Source organism: Oreochromis aureus, linkage group 20 (genome assembly GCF_013358895.1).
Source record: "Oreochromis aureus strain Israel breed Guangdong linkage group 20, ZZ_aureus, whole genome shotgun sequence".
NCBI lineage: Eukaryota > Metazoa > Chordata > Actinopteri > Cichliformes > Cichlidae > Oreochromis > Oreochromis aureus.
Window position 1 is genome coordinate 12998585 of NC_052961.1, and position 18039 is coordinate 13016623.

An 18039-nucleotide genomic window follows, 5' to 3' on the forward strand; every position below is an offset into this window, starting at 1 on the left:
ACAAACGAATGTTCTTCTGCTTTTATTTTGGACACTTTGTTTACTGTTTATGTGGGACATTAGAGGACACGTTAGACCAGGGATGTTAAACATAAGGCCCGAGGGCCAGAACGGGCCACCACTCAGGGTCTTTTCCAAACCACTGGATGGCTTGGAAAATGTGAAAATTATAAAAAAGGAGAGCATACATTTTTAGGTTTTTTACTGTGTTTTGTGTTAAAAAAACACACACAAGAGTGTGAAATGCTGCCCTGCCTGGCTAGACCAAAAAAATAAAAAATAATAATAGATAAGCAGAACTTGACTTAAAAAAATTAACAAACCATGCAGGTAACAGGATTGACATAAATTATTTTATGGACAAATATCTACATTTAATTCGTGTAAAAGTATCTATGATGAGCATAAATAATGGGAACTAAAGTTTGATTTTATGGTCTTGTGTGATAGTCTTTCACATCTTTCTCCAGTCACAGTTTTTTCTTGTCAGACTCTCAAAATGTGGGACACATTTTGTAAGATTAGGTTTACTTTATCTATCCCAAAAGCAGGCGTTAGAGCAGCCAAAGCATTAAATGAAGGCACTAAAAATGGCGTAAAGCAGAATAAATAGTAAACATTTTTAAAAAAAAAGATTAAATAAAATGCATTTTAAAAGCAAAACAGTTAAATATATATATTAAGGGGTGAAAAAGAATAAAAAGAAGTGTTTCGTTGCAAGTGGGACACCTGGTCACACTTATAAATATCATCAGATTCTTGGTAAATACTTATATTGCTCTTTTCTACTCTAACTGTGCACTCAACGCGCCTAACACAGCTTGCCTCATTCACCCATTCACACTAGCACTTTTTTCTATGCTCTTTTTATCTAACTTTCACACACATCCATATGTCAATAGATGCATCGGAGAGCAACTTGGGTTTATTTAGCATGCAGACTGGAGCAGACCACTTGAGCTACAGCCACCCCAAAAAGCTTCTTCACAGCTCCGTTTGCCTGTTTGATTCTGAAACACTGATGGCTTTCCCAACTGCCTCTTTAGATTCAGCGATACTTATCAAGCTAATGTGCTCATGGGTTTTTTAAAAATTATTTAAAATGCTTTCTAAAGCCTCAAAATACTCCAAACTGTGTTTTAGTCATTTTTATGCCTCTTGAATTTTTGAATCCAAGTCAATATCAAACATCCAACAGTGGCATGTGGAACTTTAATCCAGGATAACAAATACAGTGTATAACTCATGACATGCAGTTTAACCTCAGAATTGAAAATATTTGCATTGGAGTTCTAAATTTTCTACTATTTCTTGTTAAAGGTTGTTGGAGACTTTTCACAGAAGTACAGGGTGGGCCATTTATATGGATACACCGTAATAAAATGGGAATGGTTGGTGATATTAAAGTCCTGTTTGTGGCACATTAGTATATGTGAGGGGCAAACTCCTCAAGATGGTGGTGACCATGGTGGCCATTTAGAAGTCGGCCATCTTGGATACATCTTTTGTTTTTCAATAGGAAGAGGGCCATGTGACACATCAAACTTATTGGTAATGTCACAAGAAAAACAATGGTGTGCTTGGTTTCAACGTAACTTTATTCTTTCATGAGTTATTTACAAGTTTCTGACCACTTATAAAATGTGTTCAATGTGCTGCCCATTGTGTTGGATTGTCAATGCAACCCTCTTCTCCCACTCTTCACACACTGATAGCAACACCGCAGGAGAAATGCCAGCACAGGCATCCAGTATCCGTAGTTTCAGGTGCTGCACATCTCGTATCTTCACACCATAGACAATTGCCTTCAGATGACCCCAAAGATAAAAGTCTAAGGGTGTCAGATCGGGAGACCTTGGGGCCATTCAACTGGCCCACGACGACCAATCCACTTTCCAGGAAACTGTTCATCTAGGAATGCTCGGACCTGGCATCCATAATGTGGTGGTGCACCATCTTGCTGGAAAAACTCAGGGAACGTGCCAGCTTCAGTGCATAAAGAGGGAAACACATCATCATGTAGCAATTTCAAATATCCAGTGGCCTTGAGGTTTCCATTGATGAAGAATGGACCCACTATCGTTGTACCCCATATACCACACCAAACCATCACTTTTGTTGTTCCAACAGTCTTGGAGGGATCCATCCAATGTGGGTTAGTATCAGACCAATAGCGGTGGTTTTGTTTGTTAATTTCACCATTCACATAAAAGTTTGCCTCATCACTGAACAAAATCTTCTGCGTGAACTGAGGGTCCTGTTCCAATTTTTGTTTTGCCCATTCTGCAAATTTCTGTGCGCCAATCTGGGTCATCCTCGTTGAGATGCTGCAGTAGCTGGAGTTTGTAAGGGTGCCATATGTGAGTAGCTAATATCCACTGAAGGGATGTTTGACTAATGCCACTCTCCAGTGACATGCGGCGAGTGCTACGCTGTGGGCTCTTGCTGAACGAAGCTAGGACAGCCACTGATGTTTCTTCATTAGTGACAGTTTTCTTGCGTCCACATTTTGGCAAATCCAACACTGAACCAGTTTCACAAAACTTAGCAAGCAGTTTGCTAACTGTAGCATGGGAGATGGGTGGTCTCGTAGGGTGTCTTGCATTGAAATCTGCTGTAATGACCCGGTTACTGCGTTCACCAGATATCAACATAATTTTGATCCGCTCCTCACGTGTTAACCTCTTCGACATGTCAATGACTGTGAACAAAGAGAAACTTGTAAATAACTCATGAAAGAATAAAGTTACGTTGAAACCAAGCACACCATTGTTTTTTTCTTGTGATATTACCAATAAGTTTGATGTGTCACATGGCCCTCTTCCTATTGAAAAACAAAAGTTGTATCCAAGATGGCCGACTTCTAAATGGCCACCATGGTCACCACCATCTTGAGGAGTTTGCCCCTCACATATACTAATGTGCCACAAACAGGACTTTAATATCACCAACCATTCCCATTTTATTACGGTGTATCCATATAAATGGCCCACCCTGTATTATAAAGAGTTACAGAAGGACATTAATTTCATTCTGATGGGAGCAGAAAGAAACAGAAACCCTGTCTGTGTCCAAATTGTCTCTAAAGTTCACTAATCACTTCAGGTATTATTTATTTAACCTGTTAAAACAAAAAGTAAAAATTATTATTTTAAAGCAGGTTTATGTGCAAAGTTACTTCTTGGCACGCAGGTGCATTTAGGTTATAGGGGCATCCAGCAGTTAATCCAGATGTTTTTGTGCCCAGCCAATCCAGTATTTCTAGAAATAAATAGATTAAAGACAGTATTATATGGTGAGCTCTGCTAAGCAGATTTCTATTACCGTTGGGCAAACCCAGGCAAGCTATTTCCCCCCTTTTCCTGGTTGTTGTCCAAAGTAAACAGCTCCGTGACTCATGGTTAACAGACAGAAATGAGAGTGGTATCTGTTTTGTCACCAAATTCTCAAATTAACAGGGCAAAAGAGCGTCAGCAGTGCTAAATTACGGTATCTCTTTAAGTAAACACAAAACCCTTCCAGTGACAGTAAATCCACAAGTTTAAGGGGATTTTCATTGTTTCGTGTTTTCTTCCTGGAAAACTTCAGGCATCTTTGGCTATGAGTCTAATTTTGTTCACAGCTAATAAAAACAGATACTCGTGGGGAAATATTTGCCAACTCTGCTGGGAAATGTGATTCATGTAAATCAAATGTAGTGCAAATTCCTCTTCTGTCAGGCGGTTTTTGTAGGTGCATCCAGGAGTCATCAACAGCACCTCATCTATTATATGAGTGGTGTCAGTGATGGTTTTGTGTGCAGGGTAACAACAAAGTCAGCAATGAGCGCAAGAAAAGACCAGAGAAAACTAAGCACACACATAAAGTTTTATTCTCCCCCTTAAACCTTGCCATACCTAAGGTCAAAGGTCATGAAAAGGCTCAACTGAAATGGTTCAAAGTGTGGCATCACATAGAAATTCAGCTACTCTGAATCTGGTGATGTATACGTAGCCTGAAAGACTCTGTTAATTGAATTCATGTGTCACAGTCATGTAAGGATGCAGTTATTTTCACACAAAACATATGAGTGACTGCATGTGTGCACGTGTTTGTGTAGCATACAGCGTGCAGCATACAGGGTAAAGTGCTGCCTGCTAAATCAAACAAATGACAGTTGGTTTCATCAGTCTGGACAATAACAGATAATTCAAGAGTGTCAGCTGTGTGGCAGAGAGGAAATGGAGCATGGTGCGGTGTGCACAACATAAATGCCGAGGGCTTTTTATGAGAATGATGTAATGTGAGAAATGTGCGAGTTTGCAGGAATTTGTAAATGACTCAATCTTGAGGTTAGCCTCCTCAGATTAACATTTCCCCATTTGTGAAATCTGTGAAAAGCCAACAGTGACTGTTTGAAGTTTCTGTGAAACTCAACATTTTATGATTATGTTGTTTCTACACTACTATTCTCTCCAGAATTGGATCATTTTATTTAGACTCAAGTAAAACCTCATTAAAAATAGCATTACTATCATTATTACTATGAGTACACCGCATGCTACTGTACCCTATTATTGGCAAACTGATGTACTTAATAAAAGTAGAGAGAAACACAGTAGCAAAATAGGGGTGGTTGTTGTTTATGTACATAAACAGAAGATAAAGATGGAACCAAGTGTATGTTTATGTACAGCATATTGTATTTACAACTGTCTATTACCTAAAGAATAAATGTACTACTACACACTGTTCACCTACATTAGGTTTATAAAGAAAAATTGGTATCCAAGATTTTGTACATCGAATATAAACCCATGTAGTAAAAAGAAACTTAACTTTCATTATAAACTGGTTTTTGGGTGATTGGTTTTTTTTTGTTGTAACAATCTTGACTTGAGTATGTGGGCTGTGCCCATGAAAAATCTTCTCTGTCAAGGCAAGACATCTTATTTTGCTTTAACTCACTTAAGCTGGTTCTGCCAAAGGTTTTTCCTTCTCATTGTCACCAAGTGCTTGCTCACAGGGAGACGTCTGATTGTTGGAGTTTCTCTGTATTATTAGGGTCTTTACCTTACGATAAAAAGCGTCTTGAGGTAACTGCTGTTGGGATTTAACACTAGATGTATTGAATTGAATTGAATTGAATTGAATTGAATTGAATTGAATTTTGGTGTCATTTATTGGATTGGTTGATTAATGTCTGAAGAAACAAGACATTGGCAATTTAACAATTGATTCATTTAAACAACAGAGACCAGCATCTTATTCTCTGACCAACACACTCACATTGACTGACTTGCAACAAATGCTGGTTGAAGAATGAGATGCCATCCCACAGCAGTGTGTAGCCAAGCTGTTGACCAGCATGTGGAAGGAGATGCGCCAGACTATTGTAGGTGTGAATGGTTCTTTCACATCCTACTGAGTCCTCTGTTTGCTAAATTAATAAATTATTAAATTTCCAATATGACTCTATGTCCAATCATCCAGGTAAGGAAATCCCCCCCCAAAAAAGATTCTGGATGAAGTGTTTTCAGTGGGAGAAATGTTTCGTCACTCATCCAAGTGACTTCTTCCATCTTAGCTGACTGCAGGTTTCCTGAACTTCATAAATAGTACATTTGCATAATGACTGACACTAGCACCACTGACTGACAATGGGCCATGAGGTCAGTTTCGTGGTCATTAATTTGCCAGTTGTCATGACCATTGATCAATGACCATTCCAATATGTCTTGTCTTTTTATGCTTAAATCATCAAATCATGTTTGGCTTAGCAGTCTATAAAAGGTGTCAGGTGATACAATGTTTCACCTGTTACCAGTCATTTTAGTTGGTTTTATTGTGTTTGGTGTAATTTTACCTTTTTTTTGGGGGGGGGGGCGTCTCAAGCCTCCTGCCTTAATCGAGTCGGTAGAAGCCATTCTCATATTAACACACGGTATATGTAAAAATACATAAACATATGTATGCAGACACAAGCAGACCAGGATTAAAAGCAAGACAAGCAAGCAGTGGAATCCAAAAATGAAAACAATTAGCTCTCATACCTCCTTTGGTAAGGTTACTGTATCTTTGGACATACATTTTTGTGTCACTCCAGACTGGTTTTAGGGTTTCTATTAGCCTGTTTCACCAGGTTTTCCTGATGAAAGGCGACATTGGCACACTTTGGCGATCTAAAGACACAGTGACTTTTCAACCATGAACTATGACTCCTCATGTACAACAAACACAATGACCTATGGCGCTGGCCAGTGGGCTCCGTGGACACCTGAAAGCAGTCTGACCTACATTCATCAGCTGAAAGTTGTATCTTCTCCCCGTGTTTTACCTTATCTAACTTGCCCCACTGACATTTAGCATTGAGCGTGCGGCTGTGACTGGTAGCTATGTGTTACAGTATGTATCTACATGCATGATGAGCCACTGGAGAGCTTAAATAGCAACAACTCACAGAAATGATTGATATTAGAAACTCCTGAATGTAAATATGCATTAATTATCTACTCTAATATACAGTAGAATTGCGGATCAAAGCAACAGAAGGCATTAATCCCAAATCTGATTCAAGTGATTTCTAGAAATTGATTCAAAAGGGGGAAAAATGCATCGCATCCAATATGCCTTGCAGTGAAAAAAATTTGCATAATTTAAGTAAGATGAGGTTGAGAGCTCTTGCATTATGCAAATCAGGGTATGAGTGGTATATTAGCATAAAGTGCAATCATAAAAGGAAATGTATTGGCATTACTTGTCTATCAGTTGCTCTTGAGTGTGGCACAGTTCACTGAAGCTGGTTCATTACCATCAATCTAGAGTGTACACATGTTACTGTAGTTGGCTCGCTCAGCATTTACATGTGTGTGTGAAAGTGGAGAGGAAGATTAAATTTAGTGCATATGAAGATGTTTTCCCTTGAAATATTTCCTGTATATTAGAAGCTACAAGTTACTGTTATGTCTTCAGTGGGGAAGGATGATTTTGAAGGTTTGTTGTTTGGTCTGAAATAAAAACAGAGTGTTAGAGATGTACAGAGATTCAAGTCTGGGGATGAGACGGAATGAATAATATTACAGAGCCAGACATATTTAAAGTACAACACTGCAAATAGAGAGTGTTGTTTCACATTAGAAGTACAACAGCTGACAAGGGCTCTTGTGGCTGCACACCTCTCAACCTTCACTGTGAGCAGCACCACTTCAGTCAGGAGATGTTTGATGCACCACAGTGAAAGCTGTAACACTAATAGTGCAGCAACCCAGACTGATGGGCAGGACAGAAAGAGGCTCCATGCCTGACACTTTTTGTCTTGAAAGCGCATGTGGCCTTTTCAAATGTCAAAGCAAAGGGTGGATGTGACTGAAGAGTAAAAATGGCATGAATCAATCAATCAACCCGAAAAAGAGCTGAAATAAGCTGCTGTTTGTCCTTGTTTAGCTCATTTGGATCTCGTATTTGGCACCATTTCGTCCATGCTTCACTGAAAACTGTGGAAGTGTCCTCTCCTCTTTCCTGAGTGTTTACTGCTCATACCAAAGATGCAAGAAACAGAATAACTGAGTGTTTTAGTACAACTGATCTGCCAGGATGATGAAAACTACTAAAAGAAAACAAATTTCCTGAAATGTGGATTAATGTGGGAAATTTCAAATTATTGTCATGAGACTGTACTGCCCTCTAGGGGTGTACAGCACAAAGTCCAGCTTAGGAAAAATTGAATTGATAGTATTATATTTCTTCTCTTTTCCAATCCACTTCACTCTTTCAATCAACATTTTTTATTGAATACCTGAGGATGAAGTAAATTTAAAGAAGGCTTGAAGATAAAGAAACCTTTGAAGGCACCTATTACCCTTCTTTGATGATGGAGGCAGTTTTCCCCCATTTTTGTTTCTTTAGTTACCCTTCTTTGTCTTTTCTTATTCTTCCTTGATGGAGGATACATTCAGCCTTTTGTTTCCTTTTCAGGCCCCCAGACCCTTGTTTTGTTTGTTTGCTTTAAAACAGTTTCTAATTACTGTTTACAAAGAAAAGGGATTGTCTGTTTGTAAACCATCATGGAACATGCCTGATGCCATGCCACACAGCAAACCTTTCATCATGTGGCATCTCAGACTCAAAAAATGGAGGAGGGATGAGAGCAATGGTTGGATGGATTTATAATCAGTGTTGGGTAAGTTACGGTAACTCAGTTACTTCAAGTTACTCGTTACTAGGAAAAAGTAACTAGTTACTAGGGAAAGATACCCAGACCAGAGCTTGCTTACTCAGAAAGGAAAAATAATTTTGTTTTCCTTTGCTCAGGCCCCCAGACCCTTGTAGTTCATTTATATTTACGTTACTCTAAAAACACTCAAATAAACACTTGATCATCACTGTATAAACCAAAGAAACTTCAGGGATATCAGTCTGTCCGTTTAAGAAGCATAAACCATCATGGAACATTTGTATCAAAGCTGGGTCTCCCAACATCCACTGAAGGATGCAAGGGCCTGATGCCATGCCACACAGCAAACCTTTCAGCCTGTCTGCATGTTCTAACCTGGAAGAGCGTGTCACATGTGTGACCTGAATGGGCTGCAGATACCATCTCATGCTACTGGTAGTATCAAGGACATAACTTCCTTCAACTCATTCATGTCAAAAGCAAAAAAATGGAGGAGGGATGAATGACCAGCAGCTTTACAGAGCAATGGTTGGATGGATTTATAATAATATAGTAATTTATTCATTCATTCATTGTTAATTTATTTCAAACATGTAAACAATATACATGTTTGAAATAAATTAACAAGTAACTAAGTAAAGAAAATAAGAGAGACAAAAATACTATACAAAAGTCAATACATTTCAATATTGCTACCGTTCTGAGTAATTTATGGAGCTACTTTACCAAAAACCACTGTATTGTATTATATTCTGTGCTCTTTGTGTTTTGTTTTCAGGTTTACTTATTGAGCTACTTTATTTTTTAAATAATTAATTTATAATGTTTACCACAGCTTTTTTATTTTGTCATATTGTACTTTATAGTTGTTGCTGCCAAACGACTACATGTCCCATGAGCCTCTCTTCACTGGCGTCACGTCCGCCTTTTTTAAGCTTCTAGGACTAATATTACAAGGTTAACTAAAACCAGAAGGGAAAAAAAGAAAGCCATTGTCAATGTTATAGTAACGTTTCGATGCAGTAATAGTTGGAGCTACTTTACCAAAACCACTGTATTGTATTATATTCTGTGCTCTTTGTGTTTTGTTTTCAGGTTTACTTATTGAGCTACTTTATTTTTAAATAATTAATTTATCAAAAAAATCTCATAAAACCAGAAGGGAAAAAAAGAAAGCCATTGTCAATGTTATAGTAACGTTTCGATGCAGTAATAGTTAAAAAAAATCTCATTACCCTGGATGATTTTGCCTTCGTTGATTTTTTTATAGCCTAAAAGAGAAACGGCTGCCTTGCAACTTCCTGGTTGTGGTGATGTCACTGACCTAAACTTGTGTCATTGGTTTGGTCTGTTGCTTGAGAGTTTTCCCGCGCTACCCTCCGCGTAAAACAACACAGTGATCTGTCACAGTGTAGCTAGCGTCTTAGCAATATTTTACCGTATCTTTACATCCACAGCCAATTTTAGCTATCAAATAATGCCATCATCAGACTATGATCCAGCTTCTCTGCCGGACCTATTACCGCTGTACTACCGGCGGCTCTTCCCATTCTCCCAGTATTACCGCTGGCTGAGCTACGGAGGAGGTGAGTACACAGGCATGGAAACCTAGCATAAATAAGCTAAATAACTGGGGGTGTTGATCTGTGTTGTGTTATATAGGAAGCTAACGTGTTTTGTTAGGCACTAAAATGGTAGAATTATTCTGGATTTGACTTTCTTCCAAATTAGTAAGTCATCCTATTCAGCCATTCTAGCTTCATGTTAATCCCTCTACTTTCATCAGTAAAGATTAAAATGATTTTGTATTAATGCATCCTACGAACACTGTAGTAATGCTGTTGTTTAACAGGGATGCTGAAATTCTGGTCAGTTACCAGTGTTTAGAATAGTGTTTAAAATAGGTCATTAGCCAGTAATGAAACAAATGTTTGATTTGTTTGAATTGTTTTGCTGTTCTTCAGCACGTTATCATTTATCCAGCATAAACATTGCATTAGACACTCAGTTCATCTGCAGATAAATGTGAGCACTCTCTTCTTGACCTCTGTTGTGCACCAGCCATTATTGTAACTGCAGATATATAAATATATCCACCTTTACTACCACTCCTCCTTGCAGCTTCACTGTTACACCTATCTCCCTCTCATTCACAGACATTTATTTTGTATTACGTCTACTGACTTTCATTCCTCATTTCAGAATGGATGGTTGCAGTACTGTAACATATGCTTATAAATGAAACTGTAAAAGTGCCGTTGACAGTAAAGGCAGGATCCACTGCTCTGTGATGCTGACATGTATAACTATTAAGAGTTAGACAGAGAGTTAAAAATGCCCAAATACAGGACTAATGTGTGTGTCTTGTTGAATTTTTTTGTTTCTTTGTTTTTCTTGTACAATCTCAGTGCAGAAAAACTACTTTCAAAATCGCGAGTTCTCGTTTACCCTGAAAGATGACATCTATGTACGCTACCAGTCGTTCAGCACGCAGAATGAGCTGGAGAAGGAAATGCAGAAGATGAACCCCTACAAGATCGACGTGGGAGCAGTGTACAGCCACAGGGTAATTTTCCACACCTTACAGAGTTTGTGCATCACGGCAGACATATGTATGGAGTATGTTTGTCTCTCTTTGTTGCCCACAGCCAAGTCAACACAACACTGTGAAGTCGGGGACCTTCCAGGCTCTGGAGAAAGAGCTTGTGTTTGATATCGATATGACAGATTATGATGACGTCCGAAGCTGCTGCAGGTAGGTGAATTATGTATTTATTTCCTGTCGCAGTGCACTCGGAATATCCTGACCGTTTCATTGCCCACATAACACTTTAAAACTGTCATTTTAGTGCTGCTGACATCTGCTCCAAGTGTTGGACCTTAATGACCATCGCCATCCGTATCCTGGATAGAGCTCTTCGAGGTTTGGTCATCACAGATTCAGTGCCAGGTGACAGCTTGTGTGGATTTTTGTTGAAATTCTCATCAAGCATGTGCTGGTTTTTGTGTTACTTCCAGATGACTTTGGTTTCCAGCACCGTCTGTGGGTTTATTCTGGCAGAAGAGGAGTACATTGTTGGGTGTGTGATGAAGCTGCCCGGAAACTCTCTGTAGCAGCGCGCTCTGCTGTGACAGAATACCTCAGCCTGGTCAAGGTACGAGTACTTCAACTTTTAATAGAAGTCCTTTGTAAGTACTTTCTACTTCCAAACCTAATCAATTAAAGTTTTTTGTTTCTTTTTTTTAAAAATAAACTTTAATTAACAGATGTTATTGGATATAACCACAGTTGACAGGTTGGGATTGCTAAAACATAATTTGAATGTATAACGCAGTTAGAGAAAAGTCAGTCAATTGATGCATTGCACATAAACCACCAAAAACTACTTGTCCTGCCAGACCAAATAAGACTACTATAATAAGATGGTGAACTATTATTATTATAATTAGAACAAAGTGTCGCACCTACATTACAATGTGCTTCATGTGGATTCATAAAACAGACCACACAACAGCTAGAACAGCATGCGATAGATAGACATGGAGTACAAATATTAAGACTCTTAAAACAAAATAAAAAGAGCATTTATTAAAAATTAAAAAAGATAAAACAAACTAATACCAGGGTTTGTATGGGTACTTGAAATCCTCGAAAATGCTTGAATTTTAATATTGTCTTTTCAAGGTTTGAAAAGTGCTTGAATTTCAGATGTGGTGCTTAAAAGTGCTTGAAACTGTATTTCATTCACCACAAATAACTATCTGACCGAATAGTTTTCTTATCAGATAGAGAAAGAAAATGAGTCGCAAAGTCTAAAAGCAAAATTTCTCCACCTGGGCTGCCAAGCACCTCTGCATGTCAGTCTGTTTCAATGTGTGACCCCGCCCCTCCCCCGGACAGTTGGGGATGAGTGCACTAACATGCCTGGAAATTGCTGTTTTAAGTGTTTGATGGAAATGACAATGGCAGAGTTTGTGCTCTCGAGTCACATGATAGGTGAGTCCTAGTAATTAATTTTTGAGAATGTGTACATATGTGTACAATGTGTACGTGCACATTTTTAAAACTATTATTATTTTGCTAGCTATCAAACTTGCTGGAGAAATGATTGAAATGCACTGAGTGTGATGTAGTACGGCAGCGCTATTATAGCAGTTAGTTATGGCATCGCATGGTGATTTATAGAATATGCTGTGAATTTGGCTAACATTACTTAGCAGTAGCGGTAATGTGAGTTACTTCACTCAAGTAAAAGCTTTAAACGTTAGTCCGATACTTAACTAGCCAACTTAAGGCTTAGGGAAATAATGGTAATAAGAGGGACTGATCCATATGGGCACAAAAAATAGCCACTTTTGTTGTGCTACCGAAGTTCCCTGGCTTTCATTCAAAATCTGTTTATTTTTATAAATTATAAATGGCTTCAAGCTCACATTGAGGCCTGTGGGGCACTATCAGCCACTGAGACAATAGACAAATTTGAGTGTTTTAATATATGAATATTTTATACTTTAAGGTTGCCTGTTTATTTAATGGAGATGAACAATATATTATAATTGTAACTAATAATATCACAGATGATAGACTAAATAAATAGATTTTAGGTAGATGCTTGTGCATTCTTAAAGTCTTATATGTTGAATTGAACTATGTCATCTGTTCAAAGCCTCTCCCAGTCAGAGCTGTTCTCCAGGCCTGTGTTATTGTACATGGTGTTATTAGCACAAACACTTTAAAGGTGATCATTTATGACTTGAACAGTAATGCAGACAGCAATGTAGTTAAACAACTTACAGTTGGTTTTATTGGGAATTAACGTTAACCTGTTAGGCCTCCAGGGGTTTTCTGAGCTTTCTGCTCGAAAATGAAATGACCAAAATAAAAGGAGTATTTCTCTACAATTACAAACTCTGTGTAAACAGTCTTGGTATCAAAATAAAGGTAACACTTGTGAGATGTCATCAGAGGTGTAAATGTTACTGCAGATGTTACTATGTCAACATTGCTGTGACTCAAACATAGAAAAATGTGATTTTTTTTTTATATCCCTCGCCTAATTTTTAAAAGTATTTTATAGCATATAACACCTTTGAAAATGTGCTTCGGTTCACATTTAACTCCAGAAAATCATAAATCAAAATATGGATATTACCTGTCCAAAGATTCATGGTGACGTAACTGCTCTAAACTGTTTAGTGTCTTTGCTTTGTTTGGTGTTTGTAGAAATGGTTTATATGAGATTTTAGCTGAGATTCAGAGGTTTCTATGGACACTACTCATGTCGGCACTTATATTCTGACCTCGTGTTATAACAGATTAAAGGTGATCTTTTCCCTTTTGCCCCCATTTTTTGGGGCGTGGGTGATTAACTAGTTAAAAAAACAAACATCTGTCTCCTATTTTTTGTGCCACATAGGAAAGAAGAGCCAATATCTGATGAGAAGACTTATTAATTTGGCCTTGCTGTGTATTATTGTGGTGTTTGGTGCAGTTTTCTTGTTTTGTGCGGTTGATGTTTTTTTGTTTTTTTTTCTTTTCAAGTGGAGAATATCTCTAACAAGTTGATTTATTCACATTTGCAAATCTTAATTTTTAAGAAAAATGTGTTTTTTGAGTTTGTACACTATATGCATATAATGCAACACTTTCCTTTTTCAGTATTTGTCTGTATTTGTCTTTTCTATGTTTTAACAAAAGGCGAACAGAGGACATTTAAGTCAACCTAAAATGATTTGTTTTCATTTTTACATGGCCTTACTGAGGTGATGTTAAGAACTGGGTAATGTGCTTGAAAAGCTTGAAAATGGACCTTGAAAGTGCTTAAAAAGTGCTTGAATCTGACCCTGAAAAATGTGTATGAACTCTGTAATACAGTACTTATTGAGTTAAAAGATGTGACTGTTTTCCTTACATCTGCACAGTCTTAGGACTCTGATTTGATTATTAATCAGACTGTTGTCTTATTTGTTGTTTCATGAGTAGCATACTAGAGAAATTTATCTTCCTCAAATGGCCTGCAATGTTTGATTTTAAAAATGCGATGTTTTGTAGGGTGGTGATGAAACCGTGAAGAAAGTAGTGCTGACTGAACCAATTCACCCTTTTATCAGGTAACTGTTTGATTAATTTTGGTGTTAGTCTCTTATAGTCTGTTTTCCAGCAAGATTGTACCCATTTATTTTTCAGTATTTTTCTTGCTTTGTCTCTCTTTCATCAACACAATCTCTGGACATCATTTTTAATTAGGACCATTTTTGTAAGCAGTGACACACTGTGTTCTCGTTTGCCTTGTGAATTTGCTAATTACTTTCACTGAGACAGCTGTCCTGGATTTCTGTGCTTGGGTGCAGTTGCGATCACAGTGATCACCATGTCTGCATACAGTGATCACTGGTTACACACTCTTGGGTTCAGTGCACTCTGTGCTTTTTAAAATTGTGCCTCTTTTTAACAGCAACTCTCTGGACGTGGTGAAGGAATATTTTACCCAATATGCACTACATGACCAGGACCTGATGGGAAGCAAGGAGTCTGTAGAAAAAGTGCTGGCACTCGTTCCTGAGGATATCCTTTTCTTAGTTTACTGCATATTTGCCGCATAAAGTAATTGATTGGACCTATAGACATTTGTTGGCAAAGACTTCAAAGATCTTGTTGAAAGTGACTTGACTTTATATATTACATGCCAGAAGCTACCTACAGCAGGAGTTTGAAAAGGAGAAGAAGCCTGACAAACGTTGGAAACTGATTATGACAGAGGCTAAGAGGAAACAGGTTGGTAATTTTGCTCACAGTTTTTACATTGTTTTACACATTAGAACAGCAGGGCTTGTCGTCTTACAATCTGTCTCCCTGAAGAGCACTGCAAAGAAGGGCCAGTACTTTGAAAAAGAAATCATGCTGCAGTATTGTTACCCACGGCTCGACGCCAACGTCAGCAAAGGTGTGAACCATCTGCTGAAGAGTCCTTTCAGTGTACACCCCAAAACAGGTGAGCATACTTTAAAGAGGCTTGTATTGGAAATGTCTGGGTACTAAGAGTACATGCTAGTAATGTTAGTAATATTGTATCACACTTTTTGGGCAAAGGTGCTCCTTGGAGTCAAGATTATTTGCTTGTTTCCTATATTTTTGCATATTTGTCAGACTCAAATGTTTCAGATAATCACATACATTTTGATATTAGACAAATATAACCCAAGTAAATATAAAATTCTGTTTTTAAATGAATGAAAATTTTAAAAATAAAAAAAGCTTATCCAAACCTACCTGGCTCGGTGTGGAAAAAGTAATACACTGGATGGATATAAAATATTGGCTTCTTCATTCTGTTAAATGACATTCTGTCATTCATATCAAGGTTTATATTCCTGAAATGTCAGCTGTGTAATATTAAAGGCTTTTTATTGATATACCTCAAAACTCAGAGGACCTTGGATGTTTTTTCTTTTGTTTCTTTGTCCCCAGGTTAATCTAATCTGACTTAAGTATGAGTGCATAAAACTGCATCCTCTCTCTCTCTCTCTGTCCAGGCCGCATTTCTGTTCCCATAGATGTCAGTGAATTGGACAAATTTGATCCCTTTTCTGTGCCCACGATCAGGTAATAATTTAATGTTTGGTGCTCTGTTGTCTGCAGCATGTGAGTGATCCTCAAGAAGACTGATGTTGTAACATTTTGTTTTATCTTGTTGTAGTCTGATCTGTGAGGAGCTGGATCGGCCCAGGCCAGGCGAAGAGAAAGAGAAATTAGAGGATGGGAAGGAGAAGGAAGACGAGAAAGATGCAATAGAGAAGCGCAAGATCAGAGGTGCTGGGGGAAAGAAAAATGCAAAGATCTACCTGAAACTTTTACCTAAAAATACACCTGGATAGCACATAAAACTTTGAAATCTTCAGGCCTTTAAATGGGCTGACATAAGGTGTTTTGGGGGCTAGGGTCTTCTCAACGGTATGATGTTTTTTTCTGAGTGTAAAGATCGTATGACGTAAAATAATCACCCGCACTCTCTAAAATGCTCCTTACATAATTGGCTGAGACATACAGGCCTAGTCACTAGTAAGCGATACAAAAACTTTGAATTCCCCTGCCAAGTGGCCAATGTTTGCTGGAGGTTGCTGACTGTTGCTAGGTGAAATTGTTTGCAAAGAGCGTGCTTCATCCAAAATCTTATGATTGTTGTGGTTGCTACAAGATCACCTATTGTTTGCATAATTGCTTGGTGTTGCAGAATTATGAAATGCATCAAAAACAGCCTAAAGATATTGAAGGACCAGATCAAGGGAAGAGCTAGTGACATATAAAATGTTGTCATCTGCATAAAAATGTACATTTTGGGTAGCAAAGTTAATATTGTTTATGTACCTTTTGCCTTTAAATTAAAAGTTGTGCCTAACTGCTGTAACACAACATATCTCAAATGGTGGAACTTTTACTTTGAAGGTGATCATTCTCCATGTCTGGTTCACATTGCATTTTTCACAATTTCACTGCAAATAGTTGGTGAGTGTAAGTGCAGACAAGTCAGTGTTTCTCATGTTAAATATACATGACTGCATAATCTGCTAGCAACCAAAGCAATGAAAAAGCAAACTTGTAACTAATTTCACTAGCAACTGCCATCAGTCACACAACCTTTCAAAATCTATGTACACCTGAATGAATGACTGGTGCATTGGAGTATGACGTCCCCCCCCCAAAAAATTGGAACTTTATATAGTAACTTTATTGTTACTATATTCATATTGTGTAAATATTTAAACATATCTTTGATGTATCTGAGTGTTTCAGCTCATGCTACTTTTGCTACTTTTCTTCTCAGATTACAAAAGAACCAGCCTGGCGAAGTACATAAAATACTTTGACCAGTTTCTGGATGGAATGGCTCGTTCATGGAAAGCAGAGCGTCTCAGAAAGAGTGGTGAGTTTCATTTTTTTTTTTTTTTTTTATAGATTAAACAGAAAATTTACAGCAACTTTTAATCATTTTGCTTTTCTTCCTTTTTTTTTTCCCCTTCAGATCTTCAGAAAGAATTCTGAACTGGATCATCAGAAGGTGACACCTCAGAACAACGTCCTGTTGCCTAATGTCGCTAATTATGCTTTATGGTGTTTTTGGTGCCATTTTTCTACTACACATTAATTTCACCAGAATCTGTTTTATTTTCTTTGTAATAAAAGACTCGGTGATAAAACATTTATTAAAATGGTTTATAAATCCCCTATTTTTTACCATAAAATTTCTCAGTAAAGATTTATTTGTCTAATTGTTGGCTGTTTTTGTGATGAATAAATTCAGTATTTCTACTCTTGCAAACACATTGTCTTCCTTTAAAAAAAAAAAATTAAATAAAGGGTTTCACATGATTCACTTCATCCACTGAAGCTTAAGGATGAGGAGTCCCGTTGATGTGTTAGCAGGGACTCCTCTGCCTCAAATCTGTAATATTCAGGTTATAGGCTTTAATAATAACATTTAACTATCCAGTTCTTGTAATGAGAGTTTCAGCAGTTCCTGTGAGTCCATTCAGTCTGAATATCTACTTCTTCCTTCCTAACAAATTACTTGCATGAACTATGCTGCAGTGCAAGATTTAGGTATTTTATGATTTCCGTTTTATGTTCTAACGTTATTTAACTAAAATGAATTTCTTTTCAAATTAATTTTCATCCTTCAAAATCTGAAACTCCATGGAAAATATGATTTACTCTTGCTGTTGTTAAACAACATCAGGAATGACTCAGGATATTATGTTTTAGTTGATGCACCACATTTCTTTGCTTATTTTGATTTGTGAGTTCAAAGATTTCAAGTTGTTTTCAACTTAACTGCTTGTTGATTACGGGAAAATGTTTTCTCAGAGATTTGCAAGTTTTTGTCCTATGA

General features: G+C 37.6%; 1 protein-coding gene across 1 annotated transcript; it reads left to right on the top strand.

Annotated features, from left to right (window-relative positions):
• Positions 1-9455: 9455 nt before the first annotated feature.
• prim1 (DNA primase subunit 1) lies at positions 9456-17469 on the top strand. The gene is made up of 13 exons (XM_031727848.2): positions 9456-9738; positions 10561-10718; positions 10801-10907; positions 11002-11075; positions 11171-11307; positions 14205-14263; positions 14608-14717; positions 14836-14927; positions 15012-15144; positions 15686-15755; positions 15850-15962; positions 16975-17073; positions 17173-17469. Exons 1-13 carry the CDS (start codon positions 9630-9632, stop codon positions 17190-17192), a joined length of 1281 nt encoding a protein of 426 aa, XP_031583708.1. The 5' UTR covers positions 9456-9629; the 3' UTR covers positions 17193-17469.
• Positions 17470-18039: the final 570 nt, after the last annotated feature.